Below are 14,175 nucleotides of genomic sequence, written 5' to 3' on the forward strand. Positions count from 1 at the left end.
AAAAAAAGACAGAAAAAAATGCGGTCTGCCTCTGTTCCACTGGCTGTGTCTCTCTCTCTGTATCTACATCTGTGGGTGTGTGACTCTACGTACAGATGTGTGTTTGTGTGTCTACCGGTCTGTTTTAATGTCTGTCTGTCTGCCTCATTTGTCTGTTAGTCCACCTGTATCTCTCGATCCATATTCCTTCTTGTCTTTCTGTCTGTCTCTTTGTTAATGTATCTGTTTATAGGTCCATCTTTCTATCTCTTTGCACATATATCAGCCTATATGTTTTTTGGTCTGTCACTTTATTTGTCTCTGTATCTGTTTTTCTGTCTAGATAGATAGGTGGTAGACAGATATCTTTTTTCCTCACTGCGTTGTCCCAGGTGTATGTGTGACGGTTTTATTGAGAAAAACCTGCTCTTTGCTGGGCACGACACATGGACCCGAAACCTCTCCTTGTCAAGCCATCCCTCCAAATCCGGACGCTGCCTGTGCTCTGAGCCCAAATCCACCAAGTTCTAGCCCCAACACTCAGTTACTGGCCCATCTGCTCCCAGAGGCAACCCCTGTCCTGACTTCTACCCCCATAGACTCACGTCTGGCTTAGAACTCGAGCACGTCCCCATCTGTGACTGTGAGGCCCCTTCACGGTGGTGCATGCATCAGAGCCTGCTCTTTTGCAGCACCGTGTAACATGACATGCACTAATATGTGTGCGTGTTTAGCACGTGTATGTGTTTGTGTACATTTTAGGTGTGTGTACATGTGGGGGGGGGCTCTGTGTGTATGCGGTTATGTGTGTGTTGGTATGAGGCCACACCCCACTTTCAAACATTTTCCAGCTAGTCTGTAGGTTCACGCAAGAAAACGTCGCTGGTGTCTGCCGCAGCAGCTGCCGCCTGGGCCCCGGGCGTCCCAGACCACACCTTCCACACGTGCTGTGGGTCCCTCCCCACGGAGCCCGCAGGCAGTGACGGCAGGCAAGAGGCCTCAGAGGTTGCCACTGCCGTGCACGGCTAAGCAGGTTGTGACTGTCACCCTGGAGTTGTGCAGTACACAACCTGGGGCCCTGTCCTGGCCCAGAAAGGCGGTCTCCGAGCTCCAGCTCACTTTCTGCCCTGGGCCTCACTAGGGAATAACAACAGTCCCGGGCATCAGCACTGAAGGAGCACTGATCCAGGAAGGGAAAGGAAGAGCCCTTCAGCATGCGGGCCTGACTCGGGGCCTCAGAGAACATCATCCCTCGTGTGTCAGAAACTGAGGTTTCAGGCAGCGGCTGCAGCTGGCAGATCACTCAGAGAGGATGGAACCGGGATCCAGGCGACTGGTCTGCCCCTTTCCAGCCAGACGAACTCTCTGTCTGCTGGAACAGCTTTCGTGCAGTGCCCGAATGGACCCATCAGGGTTCAGGGAGCCCGGGCCACCCAGACCCAAAGCCCAGGGGACTCTAAAGCTTTGCGCAGGTAGAGAAGGGCAAGGGGGCCCAAGGGACTGAGAGGAGCTAACGGCGGTCATCCAGGTCAGTGATGACAGTGGCCTGGACCGGGCAGTGGCAGCAGGGTAGAGAAGTGTATTGGGGCTGAAAACTAATTTTGAAGCTAGAAAAGGTCAGGGTGTTGCACTCAAGTGGGGACTGAAGGAGAGAGAGGTGTAGCAAAAACGCGGTGCGGAGATCTGGCTTGAGCAGCGAGAGGCCGGCCCACTCCTGATTGCCCTCGAACCTCAGGTTCCTCATCTGTAAAGTGTTGTTGAGATTCTAAGTTCTAACCGTCCTTGTGAGCCACTCATCACTGAGTTCTCCCATGTTGCATGTGCGATGCGTATATTGATAAACGTCTGCTTGTTTTTCCCTTGTTCATCTCTTTTGTCAGTCCAGTTTGCAGGGTACCAGCTGAAGCGCTTCGGAGGACAGAGGAGAAAGCCATCTTTTTCCTCTCCTACATCAGAGAGGGGCTACCTCTGCTTGGCACCTCTGTAGGGAACACCAGGCCACCTAATCTCACACCCGGAAAGGATTATAACCATGTAAGAGCCAGGACGGGGGTCAACCCACACACCTCTGGGGCTCCATCCGCCAGGCAGAACAACAGCAGTTCTCAAGGTGAGGACCTCACAACAGCTTAACATCACCTGGGAACTTGTTAGAAATGCACTTTTGGGGACTGCCACAGGCCAGATGGGTCAAAACTCACAGGGATGTGAGTTTAAAGAAGTCCTCTGGGAGATTCTGATGTAGCCCACAGCCTGTTTTTGCAAGGCCCTCTGCTAAGAATTGTTCTTGTATTTTTTTTAATGATGGCGGGGGGGGGGGGGATCAGAGGAAGAGTAATTGTTTGTGTCACGTGAAAAATATATGAAATTCAGATGTCAGTGTCCATAAATGAGGTTTTATTTGAACACAGTAACTAATACCTAATGGCTTTGCTTTCATGTTGCAACAGCACCATGCCCCTTCCAGAGCCCTCGTGGTCGCAAAGGCTGCAGTATTTACTCTCAGGCCTCTGAGGGCGACACGCTCCTGCTCTGCCCCGCAGTAGCAAGCCTGTCTCCAAATCACTGGACCTGCAGGGCTTGAACCCAGGCCCGCACAGCCACCAGGGCTCCGGGGAAGCCTGGGGGCACACGCACTTGCATGAGAGCAGGTACAGCTCCACGCTGCTCACTTCAAATGGGTTTTTACTGTTCTCTTCCTTTCCGGATGGGGGCGATTCTGCCAGCTGCAGCATGGGGGGTGGGGGGGCTGGGTTCTTCACCGGTAACTTTCTGGGGACCCTGACAGTGAGGCTGTGCTCACCACCAGGAAGCTGGCATCAGCGGGTAGTGAGGAAATGTGGTTATTAATATCCCAGAGATTTATTTGTTTGTATTTTGGTAACTGCTCTGCACGAGGATGGATTTCCTTTGCAACCATAGGTATTTCATTTTGTGCATTTCAAAATGTTACTCTGAGAAGGAGACCACGACACAGAAAACTGTAAGTCTGCAGGCAGTGGCTCCGGGGCGCCTCGCAGCCTGGCTGACATGGGGGAGGCCCCCTGGACCGCACCCCCCTCCAGCCCCGCAGCAAGACCCCAGGCCTCTCCCAGGACAAGCCAAGAACAACTCTTCTGATATCTTACTTCCTGCAGTTCTTTTATATCTTGTGGGAGCAGCCAAAGCTGAGCACCTACAGGATGCCAAGCACTGCCTGTTCTGGGTGCCGGGGCTCCGTCGTGAACAAGATAGAACCCAGGTTCCCACTCCGGAGAGGCTGACACTCCAGGAGGAGGAGGGCGATGCGGCAAGTCCGCCACAGAGGCCTGAGGGAGGCTGAATGCTGGGGAAAGAGACCGGGCCCTGCGTGCTGGTCTCCCTGCCCCAGCCAAGCTGCTCCTTTTGCTTCATCCTGTGCTCTCCCACGTCAGGGCCTTTGCTGCTGCCGGCCCTTCTCTCTGGGAACCTCCTCCCCACGTACCTGGCAAACCTCTACTCACCCTTCAAATCTCAGAGGGAACGTCCCTTCCTTGGAGGACCCCCCTTGGTCCCTCCTACAAGGCCGCCCCTTGCTTTACCCATGGCACCTGGTGTGCCCCTCTCTCTCAGGGACCACGCTGTGTCGTTTCTGCGACAGCCCGCGTGGCTTGTGCGCTACCTGGACCCCTTTACAGGGTGAGCCCGGCACCCCAGGTGCTGTGTCACTTGCTAATGGCTCTCAGCTCCGCTGGGTCAACAGGAGCCACCTTGGCCTAAAACAGCCAAGAGGCTGCACCTCCCTGCTCGGCAGCGTGGCAGCACCCCAGGGCTGGCTGCCAAGGGTGCAGAAGCCCAGCCCCGCCCGAAGGTGGTCGGGCAGCAGGGTTAAAAGGACTGATTCTGGTTTTGAGACCACAGTGGTCCTGGGTGGAGGGTGAGCTGTGGGAGAACGGGGGTTGTCTTTGAAGCCCACTGCTCTGACCTTGGACCCTCCGCGCTGAAGAAAGGCCCACTTTCGATTTCCTCCCAAGTCGCAGGGGCCCCCACCACAGGAGGTGGGTTTGGGAAGGATAAACCAAGGCAGACCCTGTGGCTGGGCTGTCCCTCCTGCCCGCGAGGGCGGTGGCATCTGGGTCAAATGACCAGACACGAAGGCCACAGGGTGGCAGGGGGCTTGAGGCCCAGCTCTGACCCCAGCTCAGATAGCTAGCCTCCCGCTGCCCTCGGGCAAGTCCCTCACCGACCCTGAACTGACTCCCTCTGGAACAGCAAGCCCGGCGCCTGATCACCGCCCACCCCAGTCGTATCTGTTTTAGGGAGGATTCCGAGTTGGACGCACCTCACCCTCAGGGAGGCGGGAAAGCGCAGAGGGAGCCGGTGGGCACAGCCGCGCACAGCGGGCGGGACCTGGCCGCACTGCCCCCACCTGAGGACTTGTGCTCACACACGAGGGCGTGGGTTCAAAGCACGTGCTACGTAGAGGGCCTATCTCCTCCATGCTTTTCAACAAGACTGCAGGCAGGCCATGGTCAGGAACACCCTTTTCCACCCACGGGGAGACTGAGGCCAGAGAAGAAAAGGAAGCCACTCAATCACGGAGCAAGCGCGAGGCCTGGGGTCTGGCCTGGCGTCCCAGCCAGGACAGGCCCCGTGGGACTCTGGAGCTCCAGCTGGGGCCAGGGCCTCCCGCCGGGAGGCCAGACCTGTCGGTGCTGTGGAAATAGCTCCCAGGGGAGCGGGAGAGGCCACCATTGGCTTAGATTCTGGTACTGGGGTCCCAGGGAAAGCTCCAGGGCCAGGGGAGGAGAGCCCCTCTCCTCCATCAAGCCAACCGCCTCCGGGTCCGGCTCAAGGGAACCGCTGCCGAGACGCCGTCGCAACCCCCCCGGCCCCTCCCACCACGCGGCTTCTCGTCCTGCGGTCTGCGGTCGTCACCGGGATCCCACAGGACGAGGGGCCCCGGTCCTTCACTGCCACAGAGGAGGTCTCCCCTTGGAAACTCTGGGCAGAGGAAAGGATTCTCTCCCTGGGGGCTGCTTCGGGAAGAAGCCCTAGCGGAGACGCCATTCCCTTCTGCCCAGAAGGGACCGCGCGCATCCGCCCTGCCCGCCCCGTGCTGCCCCCACCTCCCATCGCCCCAGCCTCAGCCACCCCAGCGCCCCCCACGCCCCCCGGCTTCCTCCCCCCGGGCGAGACCTGCGGCTGCCTCGTGCCGGGGGCCCAGCACACACCTGCCCTGCCCCCATCAGACCCTTGCAGAGGAGAGGAAAGGGGAGGTGAGGGGCTGGGCAGGGCGAGGTGGGGGCCCGAGGTCCAGTCACGGCGGGCAGTCTGGCGCAGTCAGGCCATGAGGAGCGGACTGCGGCCACGGGGGCCGTGAGGGCACGTGTGACGGCCCGAGGAGCACGCAGGGGCCCTTGAGGAGGCCAGTTCCGGCCTCTCTCCCCTCCCCCGCTGGCCTCTAGGGAGCCCCCCACCCCAGGACATGGAGGGGGAGGGCGGGGCGGGGGCCGTTCGAGAAGCAGCAGGAGAACCAGCACGCCCCGCGCCGGGTGGGGCCCTGCAAACACACGTCCGCACACAGTGGCCGCCAAGAGATCAGCTGCGTTTAATGTGGTCTAGTCTCGTGGCCTATGTCTTTAGATACCGCTATGTACTGAAAATAACAGGAAAAGTTTCCAGTTTCACCATTTAAAATAGATTTGAGCTCGATTTGACCTATGTAGGGGCCTCCTTCCCACCAGGCCCCCTGCCCCCGGCCGGGGCCCTCAGGCGGGCAGGGACCAGGCAGCACAGCACCAGCGGGTACAGGGGCAGGGGCACCGTGTTCTGAGAGACACGCCCAGACCCACACCTGGACACACCATCCCCGGGACCCAGGCAGGTCCACAAACGCACACACACGCCACCCCCAACAGGCGGGCACAGCCCTGCTGACACAGCCTGGCGCACACACGTCCACGTGCTCACGGACAAATGCACACAGGCCTCCTACATGCAATCGTGTGTAAACGCTCACTCACCTTTGGAGGCTGTGCACTCACACACACGTATAGCTATCACCTTGCACCCAGCTACACAGACGCCTCACCCTGTCACGTGTGCTGCATGTGTGCCCATGTCGACAGAATCAGGGCAGAGGGCTGGTGGGCCCGCAGCCGGTGTCCGCCCTGAGCGCTGTGTGCCCAGCCCCACGGCCTGGTGAACACTGCAGCCAACGCGTGTGTACAACGAGCACACAAACAGACCTATGGGGAGCTGTACACATAACCATGTGAGTGTGTGTGCCTGTGTGCACGTGTGTGTGGCGTATAGACGGCATCAGCCCAGATTCACATGTGTGTGGAGACTGTCGTGGGCACACATCCGCACAGCATTCCCACCTACACCAGTGCACTTACAGGAAAGGCCAAAATTGGATCCATCTCACTGGCACACGGATGAGATGGCTCCACACGGGAACTCACCCCTCGGCGCTCACACACACACTTGGCCTCGCCGCCTCTCCCCACATAAGCGGCTCAGTGTCTCAGGGCAGAGGGCGCCTCGGCAGGCTCCAGCCTCTGCTCCAGCCTCTGCACCACCGGGTCCAGGCTGTCGAGAAGCTGGAAATACCATTGCCTGCGGGGGGCGGGGAGCAGTTTTATATACCCAGCCACACAGCACACAGGCCACACATAACATACACACGGGTGCACACACAATCCCACATGACACACGCGTGCACACACGTGCTCGGCGCACACACAGCACACGGCACGCCACACACTCAGTGGGTTCACGTGCTCCACGCCCCACACTCAGGCACACCCCCTCAGGGACCACGTGATCCTGCCTCTGCACAAACGGCTCCTCCCATCCACCCTCCCACTTCGAGGGCACAAAGAGGGAGACTATTTTGGTCTTCAGCACGAGCAATAAATAAACAAATAAATAAATAAATACCGAGGAGGCAAAAAGAGGGCAGTGGAGTTTGAAAACGCAGCATCTGCCTTTGGTGAGAGATGAAAGGCAGCTTGAGGCAACCCTCCTGCAGGGTCCATGGCCTGAGCTGTGCAGTGTGGGCCTGGGAGGCAGACAGGCCTGAGAAGAGGTGCCCCGGCCACCCAGGACAGCTGGGGCCCCGGCACCGCCTGGTCATGAGCTGTCCCGCAGCAGCCTGGGGAGGCAGGCAGGGGAGACACCAGCTCTCTAGTGACTGCCCTGGCTGGTCACTTGTGAAGACGATGCTTGTGGTAGTCCTGGGAAGGGCCCAGGCTCCGTCCTGAGGCCTGGCCCTGCCGGCTGCTTCCTTCGCCAGGAACGAGCCTGCGTTGAGCCGCTCTTGGGCGGGCAGAGCCAAAAGCCAGGAACAAAGCAGGGCGCCGGAGCCTCTACCTGACCAGGGTGCCCGCACGTGTGCGCTGACAACCCACGCCCTTCCCAGGACATTCCCGTGCGTGCAGCACCAGGGCGCAGCCTGGCTCGGCCCTGCCGGGGCTCACCTGCGCGGCCCCCCTTGTGGGGGTGGGGTGCCGGCTCCACCCGGCCTCCGCAGACCACGGGGCGCGGTGGAGTCGGGGGCAGCGGGGAGGGTGGGCGCGTCCAATAAAAACAGTGACAGCTGGAGCCGGACCCCCAGGGTCTCTAAGGCACGACTCATGCTGGGGCCCCGAGGGGATGGGGCTGAAGCACGTCCTTGGAGTCGGGGAACCCAGCTCCCCTTCCCATGGGGCCATCCAGCCCTACATTCCCCAGCTGCCCCTCTCTGGGGGAGGGGTGGAGGCCGCTGGGCAGAAAAGGCGAGAGAAGCACGACAGGAGAATCCAGTGGACCGCGGCAGGGGGTGGGGAGCAGACCCTCCAAGCAGGCAGGTCCCACCCCAGCCCTGAGACGCACCTCGAAGGAGGTACGGAGTCAAACTTAAAGAGCTCAAACTGGATTCTTCCCGGCCCTCATTCCCACCCCAGTGACACTGGAAAGCTTTTATTATGGCCCCTAACACGGTCTCGGTTTTGCCATCACAGATGAAATCCAGTTCACTCTGTGAGCGCAGAGAACGGGGTGAGCCCCGTGCTTGCCCTGCAGGTCGTGCCACTGGGTACACACCTGGCCTTCACGGAAGAGGGGACAGCCCAGCCTTGGGAGCCTTCTGGAAACTCCACCCAGCTGCTTGCATGCTAGCAGACTAATGGGATCCTGATTGTCCTTTTTTTCCCCACCCACGAATTATAAAACTTTTTTCCATCACGTTTTTTTTTCTCTTTTGTAAACAGTCTTACTCAAACTAAGGTTGAAAAAGCCAAAACCCGGTGTTTCTCCCAAGTTAAAAACCAGTGAGGTGCCCTGCGGCCTGCCAGTCTTTTCTCACAGAGGCCAGGTGGCTGGTGAGCCGTTTCTGCACAGGCTGCAGCCCCCTCCTCAGGCAGAAGCCCCTGGCTCCTTTGCCCCGGCCCCCAGAAGGCCACTTCCCCGCCCCCAGGCCTGCTCCGACTTCAGAGGCCACTCAGGCCACCCACTCTCCCACCAACATCCCCAGGCCATTGTGAAGAAACGTAAAACATCTAAAACACTACTGAGTCTGCATCCAGGGCCCAAGCCCATTCTGCTCAGGCCCAGGGCCCTCTCAGGACCCGGGGCCTCTCCTCAGCGGGGCAGACGGTGCACCTTGGCCGACGGCGGCTCAGATCTCGGACTCCCGTCTGTAGGGCCGCTGCTCGAGGGCAGCGCTGACCTGGGGTCTGTCACAGTCGCGCCTGGCCTGGGGGCCATGGCCGTCTTGCTCTCCGTCCGCCTCGTCCTCCTCGTCGCGGCTCAGGAAGGCCAGCTCGTTCTCATAGCAGAAGGAGTTGGCGCTGGGCAGCAGGAACTTGTTCTCCACCAGGTCCTTGGCGCTGCAGCGGGGCGTGGACGGCACCTCGTACGTCTTGTGGAAGTGCGAGTAATCGATCTTGTACTGGTTCTTCTCCTCGAACAGGACGGGCTCGAAGCGGTGGCCCCACAGGATCTCGTTGGCCAGGTAGGAGCTGCGGGCCTGCGTGGTCATGGCCGTGGCCTCCACCATGCCCTCCAGGATGACCACGATCTCGAAGTCGTCCGTCTCCAGGTCCTGCCGGCTGATGCCAAACAGCGGGCTGGCCTCATCAATCTCGTGCAGGATGGTGATGGGCGACACCAGGAAGATGCGGTCCAGGCCCTTGTCAAAGCCGACATCGATGTCAATCTGGTCCAGCGGGATGTACTCACCCTCCTCCGTCACCCGGGGCTTGATGAGCTGGGCCCGCACGTGGGCCTCCACGATGTGGCTTTTGCGCAGGTTGCCCACGCGCCACATGAGGCAGAGCTTGCCGTCACGCAGTGCCACCACCGCGTTGTGGCTGAAGAGCAGCGTCTGCGCGCGCTTCTTGGGCCGCGCCATCTTGGCCATGATGGCACCGATCATGAAGGAGTCGATGATGCAGCCCACGATGGACTGCGCCACCACCATGAACACGGCCACCGGGCACTCCTCGGTGACGCAGCGCAGCCCGTAGCCGATGGTGGTCTGCGTCTCAATGGAGAAGAGGAAGGCCGCCATGAAGCCGTGCACCTGCAGCACGCAGGGCGTGCGGCCGCGGCCCTCAGCCGGCTCCAGGTCCCCGTGGGCCACGGCGATGACCCAGAAGATGACCCCGAACAGCAGCCAGGAGGCGAGGAAGGCCAGCGAGAAGATGAGCAGCATGTAGCGCCAGCGGATGTCCACGCACGTGGTGAACATGTCCGCTAGGTAACGCTGCGACTTCTCATCCATGTTGGCGAACTCGATGTTACACTGGCCGTTCTTCTTGACGAAGCGGTTCCGGCCCCTGCGCCGTGTGTGCACCTTGCCGTTGCCGAAGCCGTTGGCACCCGACATGGTGACCAAGTGCAGCCCGTCCTCCTCCGACGACACGATGCTGTAGGGGTTGGCGAGGCCGGGCGTGTTCATCCCGGGGGCGGGGGCGGCGGGACCCCAGCTCTCCCCGGGGCTGACTCTGGGCAGAGCCGCTCCTGCAACAGAGAGCACAGTGGGCCAGCGGTGGGGCTGGGGGGGCAGCCGCCCCGCCCACGCCTCCGCCCTGCCCCGGCTCACCCACAGCCAGCTCCCGGCCCTGCCTCCCCGCCCACCCCCGTCCTCCCAGCTGCTCCAGACGAGGACCCGGAGCTCCTCCTCGGTTCCCCTTTCTCCCACCAAGGACTCTGCTTTCACATATATTCAGGATCCAGCCCCTTCTTCTACCTCCCGGCCGGAGTCCCTGGCATCACCCACCGAGACCCGTGTGACGGCCACTTGCCGGCCTCCCCACTCCTACCCCGGTGCCAGTGTCCATGGCGGCCACCAGGAGGCAGTCCATCCTCCCCTGGGACCCCTCGGGTTTCCCCTCCAGTCTCACCCTCGCTTGCCCCCCAGGCCCACCTGGACACCCTCCTCCTAGGCCCTGGCTCTGATGCCACAGGGGCATCTCCAGGGCCTCCTTGCACCTGGGAAAACGGAGCACCCTGCCCGGGACCCCACCGTAATCCCACAGCACCGACCTCTGACCTCATAACGGTGGCAATGACAAGGGCACTGGCTGCACCTGCCATCCCATCACGAGACCAGGAGCTGCCTGAGTGCAGGGGGTCTGCTCTTTACTCACTGCTGTCTCGCCCCCAGGGCCTAGACCCCCCCGCCCTCCTGAAGCTCATGCGTCTGCACCCAGGCGCCCCCTCTCACTGCCCGCATGCTGTGCCGGTGGCCGCCCCGTCACCAGAGGTCGCTGGGAGCGGGCCCGTGAGTCGGCCCCCGGAGGGGCACCCGTCCCCCCGGCCTCCCCAGCTCTAAGCAAGAGCACACGGGGTGCACTCCGCAGAGCCCCCGTCCTCAGCCCACCCGGCAGAGCACCCGGTCGGCCCACACACTCACGCGCCGGGGGGTCCCAGGGCACACCCTACCACACTGTTCTGGCAGCCGAACAAACTCTGTTCCCACGGCTGGGGGCGAGCACCCAGGCCCCAGACGTGCAGGCTGCTGGCCGCCTCTCCCTCAGTGCCCCACTGGCTCTGGGCTGGCCGGTCGGTGCCAGGCTGAGGCATCCGCAGACTGGAGACCCTGATACCACGTGGCCCTTTGGGCACCGACGCCACCTGGCCACCCACGGCAGGGCGCTGAGGACGTGGGCGTGCCCCTCCACCAGTGGACCCCACGTCCCCCAACCCCCACCAGTCGCATGATGAGCTCAGAGCCAAAGCAGCCTGGGCGCACTCGCATGCGTGGAGACGCAGAGCCCCTAGAGGAGGCCCCGAGGTGGCCAGGCCAAGGGAGGGGAGGCGGCAGCGCTGGGCTCCAGCCCTGTTCTGTGGGACGGGGTGATCGCTGACCTCTGCTCCAAACACACAGGGCCAGCCAGGCTGCAGGCCCCTCCCAGGGTCCGCCCAGTCTCTGAAGCCACTGGGCCCCCAGGTCTGGCAGGGGCAGGGGACTCCCTGCTGCGTGAACCACGCATCCGTCCACAGGGTGAGCAAGCCTGACCCGTCAGCAAACGCTCCTGGGTCACCCTCTCAGCAGCCCAAGGAGGTAGCCACTATGGCTACTTCTACTCTCAGGATGGAGGTTCAGAGAGGTCAAGTGACGTCCCCAAAGCCACACAACCACTAAGCAGGAGAGCTGAACGCAGAACCACTTCTGTCTAAGACAACGTCTCCCACCGCAGGGACACCAGGCTCCGCAGCAGCTCTGCTCATGCTGCCATCCTCCCCCCACGGCTGCCCCAGCTGACCACCTCACCCTGGGTCTGAGGCGCGGAGGCCTGAGGCCGTCATGGTGGATGCTGCCCCGGCCTGGACCAGGAGGCAGGGAGCCGACAGTGGTGGGGACCCTGGGGGCTGTGCCGGGAAGACAGCTCGGCCCTAGATTCCCGGGCCTTCCAGGGGGAGGTGGCCAGGGTTGGGGCACTCAGATGCCGACCGCAGGCCACCAGATTGCAGGGGGCGGGTGTGTGTGGCCGGGAGGCCTTGAGGAATGTCCAGCGGGTCGTGGTTGCTCCGGGTCCAGCTGCTCTGAGCAGCGCAAGGCCTGCGGGGGACAGAACCGCAAGAATCAAAGGCCAGGAGAGCCCAGCGTGGCAGCCTCGCACCTGGCCAGCTCCCACGTACGTGGGGACGCCACAGTCACCACTGGCATCTCTGCTTGGGCTGGGCGCCTGGGCCCCGTCCCCGGGAACCCCTCTTCCATCGACAATTCCTCCTAAAACCACAGAGAAAATCAACAGGCCGTGTTCACAGCCACGCCCCCGCTTCTCGGAGCTGGAAACCTGTACTCGCAGCGAAGTCACCTGTGCAAAGTCCCCTGCAGGCCAAGGAGCAGAGACACAGCAGAAGGCTCTGTGTGCCCGTGTGTGTGCACGCATGCGCTGCCAAGGGGGTGGGGAGTCCCCCGCGGGTGCTTGGTGAGCAAACACCACAAAGAAAGGCCAAGAAGAGGATCCGCAGTAGCAGCCCCAGCACCACAAACGTGCCAACGTCCAGGGACCCTCCATACACACAAGGCAAGGTTACAGGGCTCCATGGTCTTTAAGGACTCAGTTTAAGAAACGTGAGGGAGCTCCCTGGCAGTGCAGGGGTTAGGATTCGGCACTTCCACTGCAGGGGGCCCGGGTTTGATCCCTGGTCAGGGAACTAAGATCCTGCACACCACGCGGTGTGGCCCAAAAAAAAAGAGAGAGAGAAAACGAAAAAGAAATGTGGGACAAGATGCTCCGTCGGGTGTCAGGCCTGGTTGGCTTCTGCTCAGTGGGTGCGCACACTTAGATCAGGTAGAAAGGAAACTAGGTCCGTTTTGCTGGAAGAGGCCTTAGCAAGCAAGAGGGCTCCTCGTTTTATGGGCAGGAAAGCTGAGGCCGAGACGTGTCCCAGGTCACAAAACACCTCGTGGGCTGGGATAAGATAGGCGGTAAAGGCAACAGTTGACTATGGCCGTTGGTCGGATGCCCAGTTTGGCCAGCAGGGGTCCCAGGTGTTGCTGGGAGGGGAAGGCGCGGAGGGCATTAGGGTCCCCTACCTGAGCCACACTAGCCGACTTCAGCAGTGGAGATCAGGCACGCGGCAGGCCCAGCGGGCTGGACCCAGAGAGCCCTGAGGGGGGGTGGAGCTGTCCTGAGCCTGGAGTCTCTGGAGCCGGCGTCCCCGCCAGCCACAGAGCGCCTGAGCACACAGCTTCCCGGCACCCTGTGGGCTCGGCACACCAGCAGGGCCTGGGCTGGGAGCTTTTTAGGGAGGCGGCTAACACATGACCTGCGGGGGTGTGCGGAGGCGCCTCCGGATGGAGCGGGACAACCCATGCCAGGCCCCCGAGGCTCCGGGCCTCAGGTTTCAGCAACGTCCGGGAGGGGACCAGGGCAAGGCCAGGAAAGCACTGACTGGGCAGGTGATGGAAGGGGCACTGAGGAGCTGCTCAGCGTCCCCCTCCCTCAAGGGAACCCCTTCATGGGCATGAGCAGAGTAGTCGGTATTTATTAAGCGCTTACTACTTGCCAGGCATGAAGAGCTCAAGTAGCTCACAAAACCCCTTATTTTGACTTTCTGGATGAGGAAACTGAAGCCCAGAAAGCTTGGGTCACTTACCCAGGGTTACACAGCCTTTCAGGAGTGAGCTCCTAGTCTGGGGGGTGGGGAGAACTCAACCCCTCATCTCCCCCCAGGCCCCAAGGCCAGATTGCGGACATGACACTGTATTCCAAGCCTCAGTCCTCAGGGTGCCTGCAATTCCACGTGGTGATAAGACACAAACAGCCCCAATCTCAGCACATGAAAGCAGAGGTAAGACCCTCACCAGCACCCCTGATCTCTGGCCATTTGGGCCCCGCTTGGAACATCTAGGGATGGGGTACATACTACCTCATGGTCAAGTCCTTCCAAGTCCATGGTCCATTGGAAGAATCCTTAAAAATCACTTGTCTCAGGGAAAGCCAGCACGTAGCCACGTACACCTCCTCCCCAGCCTATGCCCAAGGCAGGCATCACTAATCCATCACAGAATGTTTTCTCACTGCACCCTGTGGCGGTCTCAGCATCTTTCCTAATTCAGTCAGTATCCATCAGACGTAGCACAAGATCTTGAGAGATCCAACCCTTCATCTGCAGGTGGGAAGATGGAGGCTCTGAGAGGGGTGCTCCTACTCAGTCACATAGGAAGTAAGCGGCACGGGCCAGGCCTGGAGGGTGCACCACAGCACAACAGGGCAGCTCAGGGGCGGCAGG

At 61.0% G+C, this 14,175-nt stretch overlaps 1 protein-coding gene across 4 annotated transcripts in view; it reads right to left on the minus strand.

Moving 5' to 3' along the window:
- KCNJ12 (potassium inwardly rectifying channel subfamily J member 12) overlaps nt 1–14,175 on the minus strand; it is a 48,098-nt gene that overhangs the window by 5,452 nt on the left and 28,471 nt on the right. For 2 of the 4 annotated variants that reach the window (XM_057716863.1, XM_057716864.1), the window contains exon 3: nt 8,654–9,948. In XM_057716863.1, coding sequence (XP_057572846.1) covers nt 8,654–9,886 — 1,233 coding nt within the window. In that variant the 5' untranslated portion in view covers nt 9,887–9,948. Of the gene's footprint in view, nt 1–7,512; nt 9,949–14,175 lie in introns of those variants that run through there. The other 2 variants (XR_009050079.1, XM_057716865.1) reach the window with 2 other exon arrangements.

Source organism: Hippopotamus amphibius, chromosome 17 (assembly GCF_030028045.1).
Source record: "Hippopotamus amphibius kiboko isolate mHipAmp2 chromosome 17, mHipAmp2.hap2, whole genome shotgun sequence".
In the NCBI taxonomy this organism is placed as follows: domain Eukaryota; kingdom Metazoa; phylum Chordata; class Mammalia; order Artiodactyla; family Hippopotamidae; genus Hippopotamus; species Hippopotamus amphibius.